Source organism: Salvia splendens, chromosome 19 (assembly GCF_004379255.2).
Source record: "Salvia splendens isolate huo1 chromosome 19, SspV2, whole genome shotgun sequence".
In the NCBI taxonomy this organism is placed as follows: Eukaryota; Viridiplantae; Streptophyta; class Magnoliopsida; order Lamiales; family Lamiaceae; genus Salvia; species Salvia splendens.
In genome coordinates this window covers 3,117,186-3,137,302 of record NC_056050.1, presented here as the reverse complement: position 1 = coordinate 3,137,302, position 20,117 = coordinate 3,117,186, and the positions used below count along the sequence as shown (strand labels likewise).

The 20,117-nt window shown below is 37.8% G+C and overlaps 2 protein-coding genes across 2 annotated transcripts; both read right to left on the bottom strand.

Moving 5' to 3' along the window:
• Positions 1-7,994: 7,994 nt before the first annotated feature.
• On the bottom strand, positions 7,995-10,080 carry LOC121780163 (probable indole-3-pyruvate monooxygenase YUCCA11). The gene is made up of 4 exons (XM_042177679.1): positions 9,466-10,080; positions 8,916-9,149; positions 8,271-8,393; positions 7,995-8,177 (listed from the first exon to the last, which is right to left on the bottom strand). The coding sequence occupies exons 1-4, from the start codon at positions 10,078-10,080 to the stop codon at positions 7,995-7,997; spliced, it is 1,155 nt and encodes a 384-aa protein (XP_042033613.1).
• A 5,428-nt stretch (positions 10,081-15,508) lies between these two features.
• Positions 15,509-16,675, bottom strand: LOC121780162 (zinc finger BED domain-containing protein RICESLEEPER 3-like). Its single transcript, XM_042177678.1, has one exon. It carries the CDS (start codon positions 16,673-16,675, stop codon positions 15,509-15,511), a length of 1,167 nt encoding a protein of 388 aa, XP_042033612.1.
• Positions 16,676-20,117: the final 3,442 nt, after the last annotated feature.

Genomic DNA, 20,117 nt, shown 5'->3' with positions numbered 1-20,117 from the left:
TTGTGTTAAGATGATTCCATCAGACTTTCTTAGAATCTTCTTTCCAAGAATTACATCGGCTAGACCCATGTCTTTCATGTCAAAGTTTCTCTTTAACATGGCCTTTGTATCGTTAATTACTTGAGTGTTACAACCCAAGATTAACATATCATCAACGTATAGACACACTATAACATGGCCGTTATTAGTGCTCTTGATGTAGACACATTTGTCACATTCGTTGATTTTAAACCCATTTGATAACATCACATTATCAAACTTCAAGTGCCACTGCAATGGCGCTTGTTTTAATCCATATAAGGACTTTACGAGCTTGCATACCTTTTTATCTTGTCCAGGTACTACAAACCCTTCGGGTTTTTTTTTTCTCAAATCACAAACCCTTCGGGTTGTTCCATATATATTTCATCTTCTAATTCACCATTTAGAAACGCGGTCTTTACATCCATTTGATGAATCTCAAGATTGTGCAATGCAGCAATAGCGAGAAGCACTCGGATAGATGTAATCCTTGTTACGGGTGAATAGGTATCGAAGAAGTCATGTCCTTCCTTTTGTTTAAAACCCTTTACTACTAATCGGGCTTTATACTTATCAACTGTTCCATCGGCCTTAAACTTTCTTTTAAGGACTCATTTGCATCCTAAAGGTTTAGCACCTTCGGGCAAATCAACCAACACCCACGTGTGGTTTAGCAAAATTGAATCAATTTCACTTTGAACAGCTTCTCTCCAATGTAACCCGTCTGGGCCATCGAATGCTACTTTTATAGATGTTGGTTCTTCGTCCAACATGAAAGCAATGTAGTCAGGACCAAAAGTTTTTGGTGTTCTGACTCTATTACCACGTCTTAGTACTGTATCTTTTGGATCGGGCCTTGCACGCTTGCGCGATTCAGGTTCCGCATCCGCTGATTTAGAACTAGTGGTTTCTTCTTCAATTCTTGTCTCAGAATTGGTTACGACTTTTTCTTTGTCTGTGCAAGGAAATGTATTTTCGAGAAATACGGCATTCCTTGACTCAATTGTTGTCCCCATTGTTATAGTCGATATTTCAGACTTGTGAACAACAAATCGATATGTACTACTGTTAAGTGCATATCCAATGAAGATGCAATCAACCGTCTTAGGTCCGATTGTAACTTCTTTGGGCGGAGGAACCATCACCTTTGCCAAACACCCCCACACTTTGAGGTATTTGTAGGATGGCTTCCTTCCCTTCCACAACTCATAAGGAGTAACATCTTTTCCTTTGAGAGAGATTTTATTCAAGATATAGTTGGCTGTCAAAACAGCTTCACCCCACATGTTATGTGGTAATCCTGAAGTTAGAAGCAGTGCAATCATCATCTCTTTTAGAGTTCGATTTTTGCGTTCTGCAACCCCATTAGATTGTGGTGAATATGGAGCAGTTGTTTGATGAATTATACCACTTGCGTTGCATAACTCCTCAAACGGGGCTACATATTTGCCTCCTCTATCGCTTCGAATCGATTTGATTTTACAACCAAGTTGATTCTCAACTTCGTTCTTATAATTTTTGAACGCTTCTATTGCTTTATCTTTACTTCTTAAAAGATAAATGTAGCAATACCTTGTGCAATCATCTATGAAAGTGACAAAGTACTTTTTACCACCTCTAGTTTGCACCATCTTTAAATCACATACGTCCGTGTGAATTAATTCAAGGGGTTTTGTGCTTCGTTCAACCAAGTGAAACGGCAACTTAGTCATTTTTGCTTCAAGACAAATTTCACATTTATCTTGGATATCCAATTCATTAGCCTTTAGTAAATCTAAATTTACTAATCTTTTAATGGCTTTTGAATTTACATGTCCCAATCTACAATGCCACAAATTTGAAGACTCGGTCAAATAAGAGGAAGTAGATGCTTTATTATTATTAGCCAATGGCTTTGGAGCACGTAGTGTTGCTACACTAAGCTTGAAAAGTCCGTCGGTTACATAACCTTTTCCGAGGGACTTCCCAAACTTATACAATGCAAACCTATCGGATTCAAATACAAGTTTAAAACCCTTATTCACTAGTATTGATCCTGAAACTAGGTTCTTCCGGATGTCCGGAACGTGCAGCGCATCCTTCAAGGTCATTGAGACGCCAGACGTCATCTTGAGGATTACATCACCAACTCCGAGGACTTCAGACGAGGCTTGATTCCCCATGTTTATATTTCTCCCTTCAACGTAGTTGTAGGTGGAGAACATACTCCTATCTGCGCAAACATGTGCAGTAGCGCCGGTATCAATATACCAGTCACCCTTGTTGTTGTTAACAAGGTTGACCTCTTCAGTGACCACAGCAATGAGGTCGTTTTCATCCCAGTACTTGAACTCCTTCTCAACGACGTGGGCAGCCGGCTTCTTCTTCTTGCTGCGGCAGTCTTTTGCAAAGTGGCCTTGTTGCCACATTTGTAGCAGTCGCCTTCAAACTTCTTTGAAGGCTGCTTTCCCTTCCCTTTGTCACTTGGACGGCTTGGGCGAGGGCGTTTGTTGGAGGGACCGCCCCGCTCCAACAGATTGGCTTTGGCTTCAAATGGGGTGAAGCCCTTAGCATTTTGATCACTTTTGCGCACATCGGCCTCAATGCGCAACTTCACGATCAAGTCTTCAAGGGTCATCTGCTTTCGTTTGTGCTTGAGATAACTCTTGAAGTCCTTCCAACTGGGAGGAAGTTTGTCAATGATCGTGCACCTTAGGAACTTATCGGGCAAGGTCATCCCTTCAGCCACTAATGAGTGGATGATCATTTGGAGCTCTTGGACTTGCTCCATGATGGGTCGAGAGTCGACCATCTTGTAGTCCATAAACTTGGACGCTACAACCTGTTCAGTCCCTGCAGCATTATCTATGCTATATTTCTTTTCTAGGCTTTCCCACATTTGTTTAGATGTGGTTACATTGGAGTATACATTGTACAAACTATCATCTAAAGCACTTAGAATGAAATTTTTACAAAGGTAATCTCCTTTCCTCCAAGCTTCATAATCTGCCATGACTTCGAGCCTAGTCTCTTGGTCGCTTGGTGCGGGCGGCTCGTTTTCAGTGAGAAAGTTGGCGACGCCTGAAGAGAGGATTTTTGCACGTGTGTCGTGTGCACGTGTTCCCCCTTTCAACAAGATTTATAATTTTCCCACTAATGCAACAAATATTACGAAGTATAAGCGGCAAGAGCGGGGTCGAACCACTGAGACTAGGGACCTACTCGAGATTGTTTCTACGACACATTCAGAAAAGTGATCGGCTGCTGCCACGCATTCATTAAGGGCTGAGTTTTAACTACTAGACCTAGGAATTTAAACCTAATCTATTCTATCTACTGGATCCAGAGAACTGAAGGTGCTTCAAATGTAATTGCAGTCATGATTTGAAACTGAAAATTAACTTTAGATCATTCACCAAATTTCCTAGGTCAAGCAAATAAATTTCCTAAAATAGCCAGACAACAGATTGTAAGAAAAACAGCAGAACATATTTCCCTAAACAGCCTGACAGAAACTGTAAAAGCAAAGAGCAAAAGCAAAACAGATCTGATTCTCTAACCAACTTCCCACTTCATCTTCTTCATGTAACTAAGCTAAAACAGAGTGAAAACAGAGCATTGAACACCATTGACGAAATAAAACAGAGCATGCTTCAAAACCTCTCGTAAACACGAAATTCAAGCTAGAACTAACAGATCTACTCTCCTGGGTCAAGCGGAAAGCAGAATAAACACAGATATACCTTGCATGCATCACCTAAACTAACAGATCTCAGAAATCGAGCACGAGAACAACTAGATCTCAACCTCTAAACTACTGGAAATCATTTAAACATCATGGATCTAAACATCTAAGCCATCAATTGCGAAAAGCATCCAAGAAACATAAGTAAAAACATCATCAACATGAAAGCAAACACCAAATCTTAATAAAACCAGAAATAAGTCGAGATCCAAAGGCGGAGTCGTCAATTCCTCCGATGAAACTCGAGATCTTACTACATCGTCTCAAAAACGGTAAAGAAAGCAAGGATCCAACGTCGGAGGCGTCAATTCCACCGTCGAAACCATTGAACTAAGCTAAGAAATCAGCAACCAAACTAAACTAAGCTAAGAGAGCAGTGGCGTTAAGCGCCTATGAGAGTTTCCTACCTAAACTACGAGAACGGTAGCGTTAAGCGCTACCGAGAGCTCCCTACCTAAACTACCATAGCGTTAAGCGCTCCTTTTCTTCATTCATGTTGGTCCCTTTATATAGGGAGGCTTCAAGCTCGAATCCCTAGGGTATGCTCTTCATGATTTGACGTTTGTACCCTTAAAATAGGATCTTTTAAATCTGCTCTGCTCCATTTTCCCTGCTCCTGGTAATTGTGTGCGTTCCTGGGTTCGGCAGATTTTTCACGCTCCTGGTCTCCTGATAATTCTCCTTGACCTAGCGGATTTTTGACACTTTTTACTCATTTTCTGCTCATTTTGCATCTACTCGGTCAATTTGCAGCATCTACTTGACCCAGCAAATATCTGCACACTTAAGCTCAAATTTGCGCATTATCTCCCCCAAAAAGCATGTAATATTACCAAAAAACAATGCATGAAACGAGTCTTATCAACGCCCAATGTTGTCAAGTAGAACAACATCTTTTGATACCACCTCTTGAAGTCTGATCCTCCAAACTTGGGTGGTTTCTCGGCAGGTGGCATCATTCTTGGTGCCAAAGGTGCCGCAGTTGGTCCTTGGAAGGAACCAATTCCGTTGCCCCCAAAGGAGCCAACAACATGGTTGGGCATAGGGCCCCCACCATTCATGTTAGGCATAGAGCCCGCCATGAACGTACTATCCCCGAGGGGACTAGCACTCGCATGAGACCCGAATGCCCCAGCATTCGTGTGAGGCCCGAAGGCCCCAACACTCGATCCATTAAAGAATCCGAAGGAACCACTAAAAGTGGAACCAACCGATCCACTCGAGGTGGATCCACCAGTGAGCCCAGGGGGTTTACGAACTCCCAAGGGGTTGTTGATGAAGAGGGATAGCGCCCGGGAGTGGGCATCATCGTCGGAATCGACGACGTATTGACAGGTCCAGTGGTCGCCATGGTGGAAGGAATGACGGCGGTGGTGGCGGCAACCGTGGTGTTAGATTCCGTCGACATCTCCAGCAAAGGGGTTTTAAGTTTCGAAATTATTAAGTTCAGTTTAAAAGGTCCAAATCCCTTCAAAGGCAAGGTATCTCGTCTTGCGATTGTTTGTTTCTGGATTACAAGATAGCAAAATCGGGCGTAATACAACCCAAAAGAAGGAATACAGAAGAAAGAACTGAACTGAAATTACAACTTAAAAAAGAAACAACTAAACCAGTATGGTATGATAGCCGAGTCGAGGAGGCCTCTTCCCGCAAGACGAGATACGCCCCGGTAGTGCTCTCGGTTTGGCATGTCGTCCCCAAAGGTAAAACGGCTACGTCTCTTTTGATGCAGCACCGCAATCAGCAGAGCTCCGGCGAACTGGATAGAGGAGAGGGCAGAGCTTCGACAGAAGGACAATGCAGAGAGAGGGAGAGAGCTTATGCAGAGAATGCTTGTATGTGTGTCCTAATGCAGTGGTATGGCTAGCCTATTTATAGGTCAAGCCACCATGCAGGGTCAACCAAGCCATGAAGGCTCATCATGGCAGATCCGTAACCGCCGACGGTTACGAGCGTGTGGCAGGAGTGTGCCATCCGTGTGTGGAGCGTGTGGATTTCTCACGTGGCAGCCGTGACTGTGTCTCGCTTGACGACGTGTCAAGCCACTTGGATTGCTGACTCGGCGGGATCGAGATCGAGATCGGGATCGGGATCGGGCCCGGGCCCGGGCCCGAGGCCCGCGGCCGCTACCGCGAGCACGGGCTCGGGCGGGCGGCGGCGGCGGCTCGCGCGTGTGGGCTCTTTCACCCATCTTGGTCCACTATAATTATTAAGTAACATAAAGTCACTTAATTTAAACACATTAAAAGATGTGTTAATCCTCCAATGTGGGATAATTAACACTAGTTAATTATTCCCTAAGCTCCAACTCCAAGCTTTAATTAAAAGCTAATTATGCCCAACTTTAATCCACTATTTCTCACTCACCGGAAATCGGATTTGAGAAAGTGAATATACTACATTTATCTACGTAAAATGTAGATCGACGCTATGTCATTTAATTTCACAAAATTAAATGTCTCGTCACATTTATTATTTGGTCAAAATCCATTGACCGGGCATATTTAATACCATGATTTCTACAATTGCAGAAATCCGAGCAAGAATCGAATACACAGGAATTCATAGTTAAAAGATGAACTACATGTAAACAGGACTATTATGTAGAAGCCTCCTTTCAGTATTTCATTTAATTTACGAGTTAATTTTTTTTTTGCATATCACTACTTACAAATTTAATACGCCCCCTATCCTGGAATTAGTCTTGATGATGAAAGACATGAATATTGCAACATTAATAAAATAGAGAGATGGACAGAAATAGTTGTTGAAGTATTATAAGCGAAAAAATGAAATCGTTTTATTAAAGAGACCAATTAATTTATCAAAAATAGATTGAAATCAATTTTGATAGACATATCAAAATGAAAAAAATATGACTATATTTCGTAGATGAAAAATATTAGTATTAGTTTGAAATCCAGACGTTATCTAATTATCCACAATCCATAAACAATCCTAATTCCTAAGTTGTCAAGACTGATCACAAATTAATCAAACATTTAATAGCTCATTAAACATGAACTAAGTAAGAAATAACACAAAAATTTGCAGAGATTCATGTCGATTCGCATTCTTGCTTATACCTCGATCTTCCATAATTTCGTTTGCTTGGTCTTCCAAGGCTCGTAAATATGATCAATGATGGTGGAGAGGATTGAATAATGTAAGGGAACGATAGGGTGATGATAGATGAAATGCTTGTGTCCTAAATTATTACTTAGTTTCTAAAATTTTGCAACACAAATAATTGCGTCTAGATTCTTGTGCTCTTAAAAAATTGTTACTACTTACTAAGTTTTTTTAATGATAGAAGTAAAAAAAGTGGTGTCTACTACTTAAATGAAGAGAAAATAAAATAGAAAAAAATAATAAATAAAAAAGTAAAGATAAAATAAAATAGGAGATTAAAATAAATGATTTTTGCTAAAAAAAAATAACTTATTTAATGGACGTCCCAAAAAGCTATACAATTAACTTGGGATAAAGTAACTAGATTGTAAGATTTGCCTTTATTGTCCAAAACGAGTAAAGAACATTTAGTTCTAGGAATTAATAAGAAGTAAACTTTATATTCACCTAATTAATAAGGATATTAATTTTACAATTATTTGTCCCTTTGGAGAGTTCTAGGAATTAAAAAGAATTGGGCTATAATTTGGGGTTAAGAAAGACAATCGTGTGCCTTGATTAAGACAAAAATAAACTGCATGGCTATTATTAGGGGTTGATGGCGCGTAGATAGAAATTTTAAAATTTATCTTTTATATTAATATAAAAAAAATTATCAATACAAGAATATAAAGAAAAACTAATCACAACACCACTAATCATTCAACTTTGTTTGTATACCTCAATAAAAAATCCTAATATTATGAATTTGATAAGGAGATTTTAAATCTCCTCTACTTGAGAAAACAATCTTTGGATTTTGAAATTTAGTAGTAATTATTTTTTCCCGCAGTTTGATTAATATATCTTATTATACGAATCGAATGTATAAATTTGCTGTCTTCGCCATTGATTTAACTGCACTTAAATAGTTTGAAAATTCCCGTGCATCCGGGATTCGAACTCTCAACCTACAGATGATCTTCGCGATCTAATGGTTAAAAATAATTCTCACATTCTCCCAACAAAATGATTCTTGTAGTATCATAATATTATTAGAAAGACTTGTAGTTGGAAATGACATGAAAGTAAACATTGCATAAAAAACTTATACTAGGACAGTCTAATTGAAATTCTACTATTTTGGAAGGGGGAATAGAGTCGCATGTATGTCCTGCGATATCTTCTTCGCGTCTTGGGCAACGCCAGCCAGCCCAGCGCTCGCAAATCCAGCACAGTAAAGCCCGTTTTCGCCCTTCCAGTGATTCGGAGGTTTCACCTTTGGCATTCCATTTTCTGCAAAAAGGCTATCACCATCTCCCTATACACAATTCAATATATGAGATATAATGAGGTTTAAAAATAGGGTTTAATTAATTTTTATTTTAATTTTTATTAGTATAATTTTTTGTACCTTTAGCCATTTCTTGACGGTGCTGTTGTAGCCGGTGGCGAACACGATGGCGTCGAAACTTTTTATGCGGCCGTTGCTGAACTCAACCTTGTTCCCTTCCACCATCTTCATAGCTGGGAGCACCTGCAAAAATTGTAGAAATTTTAAATAAATGTTTAATTAAATATGACTACTACGAAACCCTAGCTAGAAAATGGAGATTTTTATGAATAATATGGTTTCAGAAAAAAAAAATAGTTATTTAATTTTAAGAAAAATATGTAAAATGATATACAGTAGATGCTTAAAAGAAGCAATTTAAGTTTTTATCCCTAAGAGGGTAGTAATTATTAGATCTCTACATCAAAATAAGACTTATAAGAATCTTAAAAGGAATTGAGTGGATTCTCAATAAAAGCATATGTATAGCATATGCTGCCCTGGATTTAAACCTTTTGCCATTGATTAATTATTAACCACCTTAACTTAATGCAACATCTACAAAAAAATAATAAGAAGACAAAATTAAATTTAAATGCTCCATGCCTTATTTAGTTTAGGAAAGGTTCTATTTCTATGGGAATAAATTTTATTTTCAAAAAGCTACTGAGAGTGAGAGCAAAAATGTACTATCATTTTATGTGAGTGTGTGAAATATGTATATACTTGGATTTCTCCGGCTTTAATTTTACTGATGGTCCCGACATCGATGACGGGGGATCTTCCGGTCGACAGTTTCAGAGCAAACGGGCCCTCTTTGGGCTTTACGATGCCGTATTTAGTAAGTCTTCCGAGTCTCAAATCGCCTAGAATCATGACCAGATTATCCACCAAATACAACGGTAGATAGGCTAGTAATGTCATCCCCAATCTCACCATATTCTCAGTTAACACATGCACCTGCAATTGCAATAATAAATCAAATAATCATCTCCAAATCCAAACCCCTAAGTCAAGAAAACACCATTAGTTACTTGTAATTTGGGGTTAGAGTCATTAATGGATTTTACCATTTGTTTTTGTCTAAATTCCTATCAATTGACTGTTTAATAAGTTGTCACATTTTGGTACTAAAATTGACCTAAAATAAGTCAAATGATAAATTGGATTAGACTCATAATGAATTGAGTGGTTTTTATGTACTTAAATTCTAATCAATTGGTTGATTTAACGAGTTTGTCAAATTTTGCGAGTAAAAAAGGACAGAGAATCTCACTGGGCTCCGGATCACAATCGAGGTCCGGGCGCCCCAATTAGCCAGATCCAACGCGATCTCCATCCCGGAATTCCCGCTTCCCACCACCAACACCTCCTTCCCTTCGAACCGGCCCCCATTCTCGAACTTGCTCGAGTGGAGAACCTCCCCCTCGAACAAGCCCAGCCCCTCCACACGAGGGATGAAACCCTCGCTATTCTCCCCCGTGGCAACAACGAGAAACTCAGCCTCGTACCTCTCCGTGTCCCCTGAGACGAGGTTTTGGGCCACCACGGCCCACTTCCCGCTCCCGGCCTCCAGGGAGGCCGACACAGCGCTGCGACAGAACAACGGGCTGACATCGAATTTGTCCACGTAGTCATCGAGGTAGTTGATGAAGGCGTTTTTGGGGATGAAGGTGGGGGAGCCGGCGGGGAAGGGCAAGTGGGGGAGCTGGCAGAACTCCTTGGCGAGGTGGAGCTTGAGGCGGTCGTAGGCTCGCTTCCGCCACAGAGAGGCGGCGCAGTCCTCGCGCTCTAGCACAATGTTGGCTATGTTTTTGAGGTTTAAACATGCCGAAGTGGCTAGACCGGCGGGGCCTGCGCCGATGATGAGCACTGTGGCTTTTTGCTCCATCACTCTGATCTCAATCTCACACTCTCACTCTCTTGATTCTCTTGGTGGTGGTGGTGTTAGGTTGGGAGAAGGGGGTTGGATTTATAGGTGAGAAATCATGGTGTTATGTAGAAGTTAACAAAATTGATGTCGTGAATTGAGATAGAAGGATCGGTGAAAATTTAATTTTATTACCTACATTTTCTAGTAAAAAATGTATGTGAGTAAGTTTTAGTGCATAAGTGTATTAATGGAGAATTATTATTGATCCTTTTTTTTAAAATGAAGAAAATTGTTTAGTCTGACAAGAGAAAATGTACGGTCGCTTCGAAAAAGTTAGTGTACTAGATTCGGAAATCTGGAAAATTTTATTGGGGGTGTCTGAGATTCGGAATAAAGTTTGTGCGAAAAATGGATGTCGTTGCGGAGAACATTGAGATACAGAATTAGATTCGTTTTTTATTTTCGCATAGTTAGTTAGGAGTTATATGTGTATCGACAAGAAAAAATAAATTTATGTGTTCCTCTATTTCAGTGCATAATCCGTCTTCATGACTTTTAGTAATGACTAACGATTGAGTCGATATATAGAATCGAGCAAAAAATCTTTGGCGCTTTTGTGTTTTGAAGGTTTAGTAGTTAGTAGAGACAGAGAGAGAGAAAACATTCGAAAGGATAATGTACGGTCGATTCAAAAAATTTGAAATGCGTAACAAGATTCGGAAATAAGTTTATCTATATACCTACTAAGAAATTGGGATGCAAAAGGAGATACGATTATGTTTTTCACAATAATTAGGCTCCACGGTGCGCCAAAACCAAAAATAAAACAAAATAAAACACGTGACATCCTCTATTTCAGAGCATAATTTATCTCCTAGACTTTTAATCGTGACGTACTTTTTGATTCGATATACAGAATTGAGCGACCAAACTATGAGCGCTTTCGAGTTTGGAAGGTAGTTAGTTGAATTAGGGGGGGGGGGTAGAGAGAGAGAGAGAGAATTCGTGTGAAAAATGTACTTTCGCTCCGAAAAAATTGAAATGTGGATCGCGATTCGATAATTAATTTATATGTACGGCGGCTAAGAAATTTTATGCGAAAGAAGATACAATTATGTTTTCACAATAACTATAGGTTCCTCACGTATGTCAAATCAAGAAAAACAACGCTGCGTCCTCTGTTTCAGCATAATATGCTTTCGGATTTTTAATTGTGACGTAGATCAACGCAATGATTAGGCCGTTATGTTTCTATCGTGACTTAAATGGAATCGGTTTGATTGGTCGGTATCTTTTTATAGATACATAAAGCTTTTTTCGATTAATTCAAATCAAAGCAATTCAATGTCCAACTCGAGCCTGTACGACCGATCAATAAAATTACTCATCCACCAATAATAATTTCACTGTGACTTAGCTCAGGTTTTAATAAATGTAATTGAAGTGAGTGGAAATAGTTGGTGGAAGTTGGATCTCATTTTTATATCTATGTGAGTGAGATAAAGTTAGTAAAATATGGAGTCCATTCTCAAAAGTAATAAAATAAACAAATGAGACAATTATTCATGGACGGACGAAAATAGCAAATTGAGATGATTATTACTAATCATTAATTTGACAAATGGTTAAGTATACAATCAAATTATAAGAATTACGCTCTATTATTTAAAAAATGAGAAATACTAAATCGAATCTTCTTAGGGTGGAGAGCTTCTCAAATCTTCTATTCTACTATGTCGAATGTTCCAAGTTAATTAACAGATGGATTTAGGCGTCGCCCTATGTACACTCAAAGTTTAAGAGAATTAGCAAACGGGGGTTAAATTTATAAAAAAAATTATTAATTATTTACGAATTACTAAATTTTCTTTCATCTATTACCAACTAATCATTTTTCCCCATTTTCCACAGAAGTTAATCTATAATTATTTTTTCTCTTTCTTATATTATCATTTTATGCGGACAACAAACAGTAGGCAAACAGTCCACTGCCAAATCGGGCAAAAATTTCATCACCTGAAAGAATATTTTTGTCTAAATATAGACATCACCAAATACATGTTTCAGTTACAAGTATTTCACCTATAATTTTTATTTTTTATTGATTCAAAATGCAGAATCTTACTCTTTCTAGGTTTAGACATGCAGGAGTTAAGAAAGTAATTCGTAATTCGATTATTGAACTTGTAGAAAATCACGAGTTAAGAGAAGATATCAAAAAGAAAAGCGATGAGAGAAAAATTGAAACGATATATGTTGAAAAATAACAAATTATAATAGTGCAAGTTTTGTAAATTACTAATTACTATAAGATAATAAAATAAATTAGAATTAAGGAATTTTCATTAATTTATAAGACTAATTAAACGCTCTTTTATTATTTGAAAGCTTTCACCGATCCACCAACAAATAATTAATCTAAACATACACAAAAAGTTCGTAAATATATTTTAATAAACTAAAAACAGTTTATAGTATGTTAAACCAAATTGAGGTATATTTATGTTAATCAACTCATTTGAATCTTAATTTAAATTTTAGAAAATTGTCATGAAGAACTGCAGTTGTCCAAGTTATTGATTTCTAAAATTGGAAAAAGGAAATTAAGAAAATTCACCAACGCAAATTTAGAGTAATAGAAGGACTATATTAAAAACCCAAACTCTTTCTTTTTCCTTCCCCAGATATCACCTAAATTAATTTGATGAGAAGAATTCATATAAACTTTTTATCCATAAAGATGAAAAATGAGGAGGAGATTTGAGCAAAGTGTATAAATCCAAAATGAGAAGATGATGAGCACGAGATTTAGATGCAAAAAGTTAGAGGTTTCATTACATAAGGCTATATTTTTGTCAATAGTATTTATTGGTGTTTTCATTTTTATGGCGCATCCTTTGCGCTCTTATTGCTTTGTTGAACTCTTATACCACCTTGATAATTTAAGTATACTTTTACATAAAAGATGATAATAATAATAATAATAATAATAATAATAATAATAATAATAATAATAATAATAATAATAATTAGCACCCTATTTATATCAGTAATTTTCTTAATAATTATATACATATATGAGTATCGCCATTCTAGCACGTTAGTTATTTTCATCATATAATAAGTTCTATTTTCTTTGATTTGAATTGAAGGATAAAAGATTGAGATTTGGACTGTGGTTACTAACTTTTACTCAACGGGGATGTAAATATAACAGAGTAAATTTTAAATTAAGTCTCAAGAAAATGCAGTTTGTATCTTTAAAATTATTAAACTCAGAAAGACTATCACCATAAGGTATGATTAGTCTAATTTTATTAGGATTTTCTGAATTTAAACATTTATGGAATTTTTCTGAATTCTAGAGATCATGTTAAGGGATTTTTCTAATCGCTAAATATCTTTTATGTTGCAACGTATATTATGTTCATTTCTGTTGTTTAGACTTTGATATGTTGCCATTCGTGTGTAGAACGATGTTAGTATGAATGGAAATACAAAGTTTATAATAATAATAATAATTATAATAATAATAATAATAATAATTATAATAATAATAATAATAATAATAATAATAATAATAATAATAATAATAATAATAATAATAATAATATGCATTTTGGATTGGGCACGAGTTTTAATTCAAAATTGGTAAAGTAAGAGAAAGGTAGAGAGAAAAAGTAATTAAAGTATTATTAATGGAGAATAGGTCTCACCTTATTAGAGAAAAAACAGTTACCAAAATTGGGAAGTGCATATTCTTATGGGACGAACTAAAAATGAAAGAGTGCATATTCTTGTGGGACGGGGGGAGTAATAAATAGCAAGACTAAATCATAACAATTCAAACTTTATTCGTTCCATAAAAGAAAAAATCATTTCCATTTTGGTATGTCCCATACAAATAATTTATTTTTATTTTGAGTAATTTTATTCTCTTTTATAAGGTGGGGCCTCATTTTCTATTAACAATAATTTAATAACCTTTTTTTTATTCCTCTTTTACTTTATCAATCGTGCTTCATACACATTTATAGAATGGATGAAGTATAAAAAAAACGGAAGGTCATTATGAATTAGTTTTAGGTCATTTTACAAAATCTGAATTTGATGTCATTTTCAGTTCATTTTAGGCCATCCATTATTAAAATGACCTAAACATGTCCTCTGTATGATTTTATTCTGCGTTTTTGCATTAAGATCTAAGTTTGCATAAATCAAAACCTAAGTTAAATATTTGAATTAGTGACCTAATTATTATAGACACGCCATCTTTATTTATCGAGAATGAACAGTGTTTTTTTAACTGGGCATAACGGGCCGAGTTTTTTTACATGGGCTTTACTTTTAAGCTCTTCTTCAAATTTTAGAATTGATTGCTTATTGTTGTGATTTGCTTTCTAAAACAAATTTTCCATATGTCCCCTTTGTTTTTTCAATTTCCACCTAATTTTAAAATCAAATATCATCATCCGTTCTATTGAAATATAAAGACAATAACAACCAAATACAATCCAAAAATCATCATTTATATAGCCATTTAATCATTCATCATTTCTCACCATCTTCAGCCTTTCTTCATCCATCTCAATTGTAGGCCTCTCTGACTATGCATTCCTCTTCTGAGCAATCTCTCCAATGGCTGCTAATACTAAATAGATAAATAAAAATAAATAAGAATCTAAATAGCAAGTATAACATCGAAAACTAAAGAACGTAGGGGTGAGCAAAAAAACCGGAAACCGAATATCCGAACCGAACCAAACCGAAATTTTGAAATTCGGTTCGGTTTTTTCGGTTTTTCGGTTCGGTTCGATTTTAAAAATAAAAAAATTTCGATTTTTCGGTTCGGTTCGGGCGAAGAAAAAACCGAAAAACCGAATTATATATATATTCTATTAATTTAATATATTATATTATATATAATATATATATTCTTTTAATATATTCTACTATATAATATATATTATATGTATTATTAATTTTATATTATATATAAATATTTTATTAGTATATATAAAATAAAATACACAAATATAAATATATATTTATATTATATTTATTTTTTTTTCAGGTTTTTCGGTTTTTTTTTTCCGGTTTTTCGGCTTTGATCGGCTTTGTTCGGGTTTTTCGGTTTTTTAAGTTCGGTTTTCGGTTTTTCGGTTTTCAGGTTCGGTTCGGTTTGGATTTTGAACTAAATTCGGTTTTTCGGCTTTGGTTCGGTTTTGGCAAAAAACCGAACCGAAACCCGAGTGCACACCCCTAAAAGAACGTACCACGTTGAAATTCATTTTGTTGTTCTTCTTCCGACATGTCTTCTTTGTTTTTCGATTTCATGTTACTATTCTTCAACCAATCTCCCGCGCAAATCAAAGCCTCAACCATATTGCAAGTCAACGAGCTTCTATGTGCAGTGAGAACACAGCCTCCCGTGCTAAATGCATACTCAGAAGCAACACTGGAAACGGGAATTGCCAAAATATCCCTTGCCATCTTGCTCAAAACGTGGTAGTAAGGGTGCTCCGAACCACCACTTTAAGATGTCAAAGTTGTCGATCTCGTCCATCAACACCATGTGCCTTTTTGCTTTGAGATAAAGAGTGAGCTCATTCACATCGCTAGTTTCTTCGTCAACACTAGACTGCAAAGCCATAAAGCGAAGAGAGACTCGACCATTCGAGCACACACGAGGTACTACAGTAGATGTATCAACTAATCGAGGTAGTGTAGGAGTCACATCCTGCGCTCTGTAAAACTCAAACAGCTCATTCATTGAGTCCGTCACCTCTCTCACCATATCAGCCCCTCGTTCTTCTCCATAGATTGTTTTAAAGCACGTCTCAACGTGTCTCATCTTTTGTCTTGGATCAAGCGCGGCTGCAATGTACACAATTCTATTCAAATTCGGATTTAATTCAGTTTCCTCGCTCCAATATTTCCCAATCTTCGACCGCATCTTTCTAGCCATGGCACTTACTCCAGAATCATCGCTCATCTCCAACGTAGAGATGAGGTCAAAGAAATCACACATCTCTGCAAAGAATAAATGTGATGTGGGATATCTGGTGGCAGAAAAGACGCGAGTCAACGCGTAGAACTTCCTGAGGTATTCCATCATGTTCTTCACATTCGCCCAATCTTCTTTTTTAGGCGGTCCAATAGAAAGATCATTGTGTTTTCTCTGCTTCAAAACTTCCACAAAACAAGAATGCTGATTCTTAGAAAGCGTGAATGCTTCTTCGTAAGGTAGAGCCGACTCTAGCATCAAATAAGTAGAGTCCCAACGAGTCGGAACATGCAAGCACAACGGCTTTTTGCAATCAATCGTATACTTGTTCAACGTCTCCACGTGATACTTGACATGTTGAACTGCCTTCTCATTTTCGGGTGCAATATCCATAGTGCAAGAAAACAGATTAGTCAATCCCCACTCTTTCAGCGACATGACTATAGAATCGCCAATGGTACTTGCGTTATGACTTTCAACCTTGCAAAAACTGATAATCTTCTTGTGCAGTTTCCAGTCTTTCCCAATGCAATGCGCAGAAACACAAATGAAGTTAGTGTTGTTCAGTGCAGTCCAGCAGTGTGAGGCGATCGACACTATTCCCATGCCTTCTTCGTGGAAAATTCTAACACCCCGAAAAAAAAAGAGGAAAAAAAATCAAATTAATCAAATTAAATCTTTTTCTAGTTGACTTGGTCACCAATATGCTTTAATTCAAATTTTAAATAAAGATTCTGCATAGATTTTCCGCCTCCGTAATCTGCAAATAAAATACCAAACAAATCCAAATTAAACCAAAATAACGTAAGATAAAAAAAAGAAGAGGAATTCGAATCCCACTCTTATTTCCACGTTGAAACCGCCCCTCCTCACTCCCTAAATCTCTCCCATATCTATCAACCACCCCTCCCCATATTATTCACTTCACAATCAGTTTTTCTCTTATTCGTTCTCTGCAACAAGAACACAAGCTTTATTCTTTTCAACTTTAATTCAAGAAATCGAGAACTGAGAGATGAGGGGAGATATAGGAGACGGAGAGGAGAGAAATCAGAGAGCAGCATCAGCAACTAGGCGACGATAATTCTCAGCAGCGGAGGCGGAGAACGAGGCTGCTGGAGAGGACGGAGGCTGCCTGAACAGCGAGGAGCAGGGGCTGACCGCGACTTCGATGCGGTGACGGCGTCGGGTGCGAACGGCAGCGCTGCGTTCTGACCGAGGGAGCAGCGGCGCTGTCATCCGGTGTGTGAACAGCAGCAGCTGCTCAAAGCGGCGGCTGTGCGGCGATGGCGGCGGCTTCAGTCTTGCATCACGACCGAGCAGCAGCGGCGACGTGACCTCGGCTTTGGGCTGGATCACGCACAGCCACGGCGGGAGAAAAACAGCAACGCTGAGAGAGATGTGAGATTGTGCTCTGATTTGGGAATTTGATGTGATACCGGACATGAGACGACAGTGATGGCGAGATCTGCTGGACGCCGGAGACACGAAGATGAGGAGCTTGCTGTTTTCTTGAAGAGAGATGATATGCGGGCAACAGCTGCAGCATAGGGTGATGAAGATGCGGAGCTTGTTGTTTCTTGAAGAGAGAATTTGGTGACTTTTTTTTAGCGTGAAGAGAGAAGATGCGTCCGCCTCTTGAATAATCAAAATGGGTGTGACAAGTTTTGGGTCAATTAATTAATTTTAAGAGGCTTGGGCCTTGGTAAAGAATAAAGGGGCTGCCCAAATTGAATAACTAGAAAGTGGGCTAAGGAGAACACTCATGATGACGAAGGCTTTTTATGCACGCTTTTCGAGAACGGAATGAAACACAAGTTAAAGCTTTAAACGAACGAGGTGGGCTTTCAAACTAAAGTGTTTTCAAGAGCTTTCATTTTAATATATATTGGTTTGAGCATCATTTTATGTGACGAAATGCCTGAGATTACGATTATTACTTGATTATGTGATTTATGTGCTTAAAGTGAAAGTGATTGTCATGTGTTGCGTTGTATAGCTTTTTTTGAGTGGTTGTGAATTGCTCGACTTGTTGATGTGATGTGAGACGATGCTCGACCTATGCAGAAAAATGATTTATGTTTCAAATACGTTTTAGAGGAAAATAAAGTTTGCAAAGGGAATATCATGCCATGTTTTTATTTTGAGAAATGCCTATCTGTTTGTTTAGCAAGGGAGTTGTCCCTACTAGACCTATTGAAATCGAATTCGGGTCTGACTAGGGAGTGAGTCCCTACTCAGGCTAGTGTACACCAATGGGGATCGTGAGCCGTCTTTTGGGTCGGCTGGTCTAGTGATCGAGTTTGCGGCCACATTCTCGTTCACAGGATTTTGATGTTGTTGTTGAGGTTGAGGTTGTTGAGATTGATGTTGATGAGATTGATGTTGATGTTGATGATTGCTTAGTGGGGAGTGAGTCCCTACTATGAGTTTAATCGAATTCGGGTCCTAGCAAGGGTGGGTCCCTGCTTGGGCTAGAGTACACTATGAGGACTGTGAGTCATCGAACGGGTTGGCCGGTTTTCGTGCTCGTGAAAAGTGGCCCCCTTACACGGCACCCTAAAGAACAGATATGACAGTTTCTTAAGTAAATCAAGGGGAAATGATTGTGTTTTGAAATGATGAGGAAAAAGGATTTGAGGATGAGTTGAAAGTTTGTGTTTGAGATATTTTTAGTGTCACGGGCCTTTTCAAGTTAAAACCCCGAGGTCACTCAATTGTGGCATGATATAGCTATTGTTTTTAAAATTGTTTTGGCATTTGTCCACTGAGTGCATCAAGTACTCAGCCCTGCATATGTTTTCCTTATGTGCAGGTTGAGCGGTGACGAGCGCGGTGGGTGTTGAGCATAAAAGTGGAGAATGTCTATCAAATGTCTAGAATATGTTATGTCTTCATACATAATAGTATTTTACTCTCGAATGCTTCCGCTAAATACTGTTTCTTTTGAGTTCGTGTATTGTTGAGATATTTTCATTTGGAGTTGTTGATTGTTGAAATGATACTCTGATTTTATTCGGGCTATTCCCATTTGTTTCGAGCTATTGTCGATTTGTGTTGATTCCCCCCTTTCTTCCCCGCTTCTTTAACCCTCCCCTAGTCGCGATCAACCGTGTTTTCTATCCTTAGAAAATGCGGGCGTGACAAAAAATTTGCGCAAGCCTTGTTTGTGCTTATGAAACAACCTCACACAATCATTCCTTACATCATATCCTTCCGGAATATGGAATTGCGGACAAGCAAGTTGGATGAATCTGCAAAAATGTCGCATTCTACAAATGTGAAAGGGAGCTCTTGAAGGATGACCATCTCACATAACGCTGGTCTAATTGCCCTCTGATCAAACTTCCATTTAGTCAAAGATGTGTTGGCTTTTACCGTCTGGCTTCTACCGGCTTGCAATGCTACTTTCCTCTTCAAACATGAAGCATTATGCTTTCTTAAACCATTGGCGCCGCATCCACTTGAGTTTACTGAAATGAAGGTACCACAATGTTTGCACATTCCTTCAAGCTTCATAATAGGAGGATCCCCTTCTTCAACCCACACTCTGGTGTAATCATTCCAATATATAGATCCCGGAGATTCATCGGTCTTTCTTCTCTTTCGAACATGCTCACTTTGGTCTTTAACTTTGATGTCCCTAAGTATTCCAAAGGCCTCCAAATCATGACTATCTAAAGACATATTCATAGCTTGAGATGAATCCATCCTAATCAAAACAAATTCAAATCAAAACAACAAAATGAGAATTATATCAACTAAACAGCAATTGGGAACAGAGGACCACAATAAGTTTCAAGAATTAAGTAGATTAAATCACAAAATTCAGACTTCTGCATAACCCCAGCAAAGAAAACACAACCAGCATTCAGTATTTTCAAGAACAAAACATAAAAATTGAATCTTTTTCCATTCTAGTAACACAACCAAAATCCAAACCACATACCCAATTCATCCCAAATTAATGCATCACCCAAGAAAGAAAACATGATTGAGATGCAAAAAAACTTATACAAGGGTCTTGTCAAATTCTCCCATCAGTCTC

Excerpts from the sequence above, each read along its gene's own strand:
- LOC121780163 (XM_042177679.1), bottom strand. The coding sequence starts at position 10,080 with ATGGAGCAAAAAGCCACAGTGCTCATCATCGGCGCAGGCCCCGCCGGT. Across the intron at positions 9,150-9,465 it reads CGATTGTGATCCGGAGCCCA|GTGCATGTGTTAACTGAGAA; the intron begins GTGAGATTCTCT and ends TTGCAATTGCAG. Across the intron at positions 8,178-8,270 it reads CCGTCAAGAAATGGCTAAAG|GGAGATGGTGATAGCCTTTT; the intron begins GTACAAAAAATT and ends AATTGTGTATAG.
- LOC121780162 (XM_042177678.1), bottom strand. The coding sequence starts at position 16,675 with ATGGGAATAGTGTCGATCGCCTCACACTGCTGGACTGCACTGAACAAC.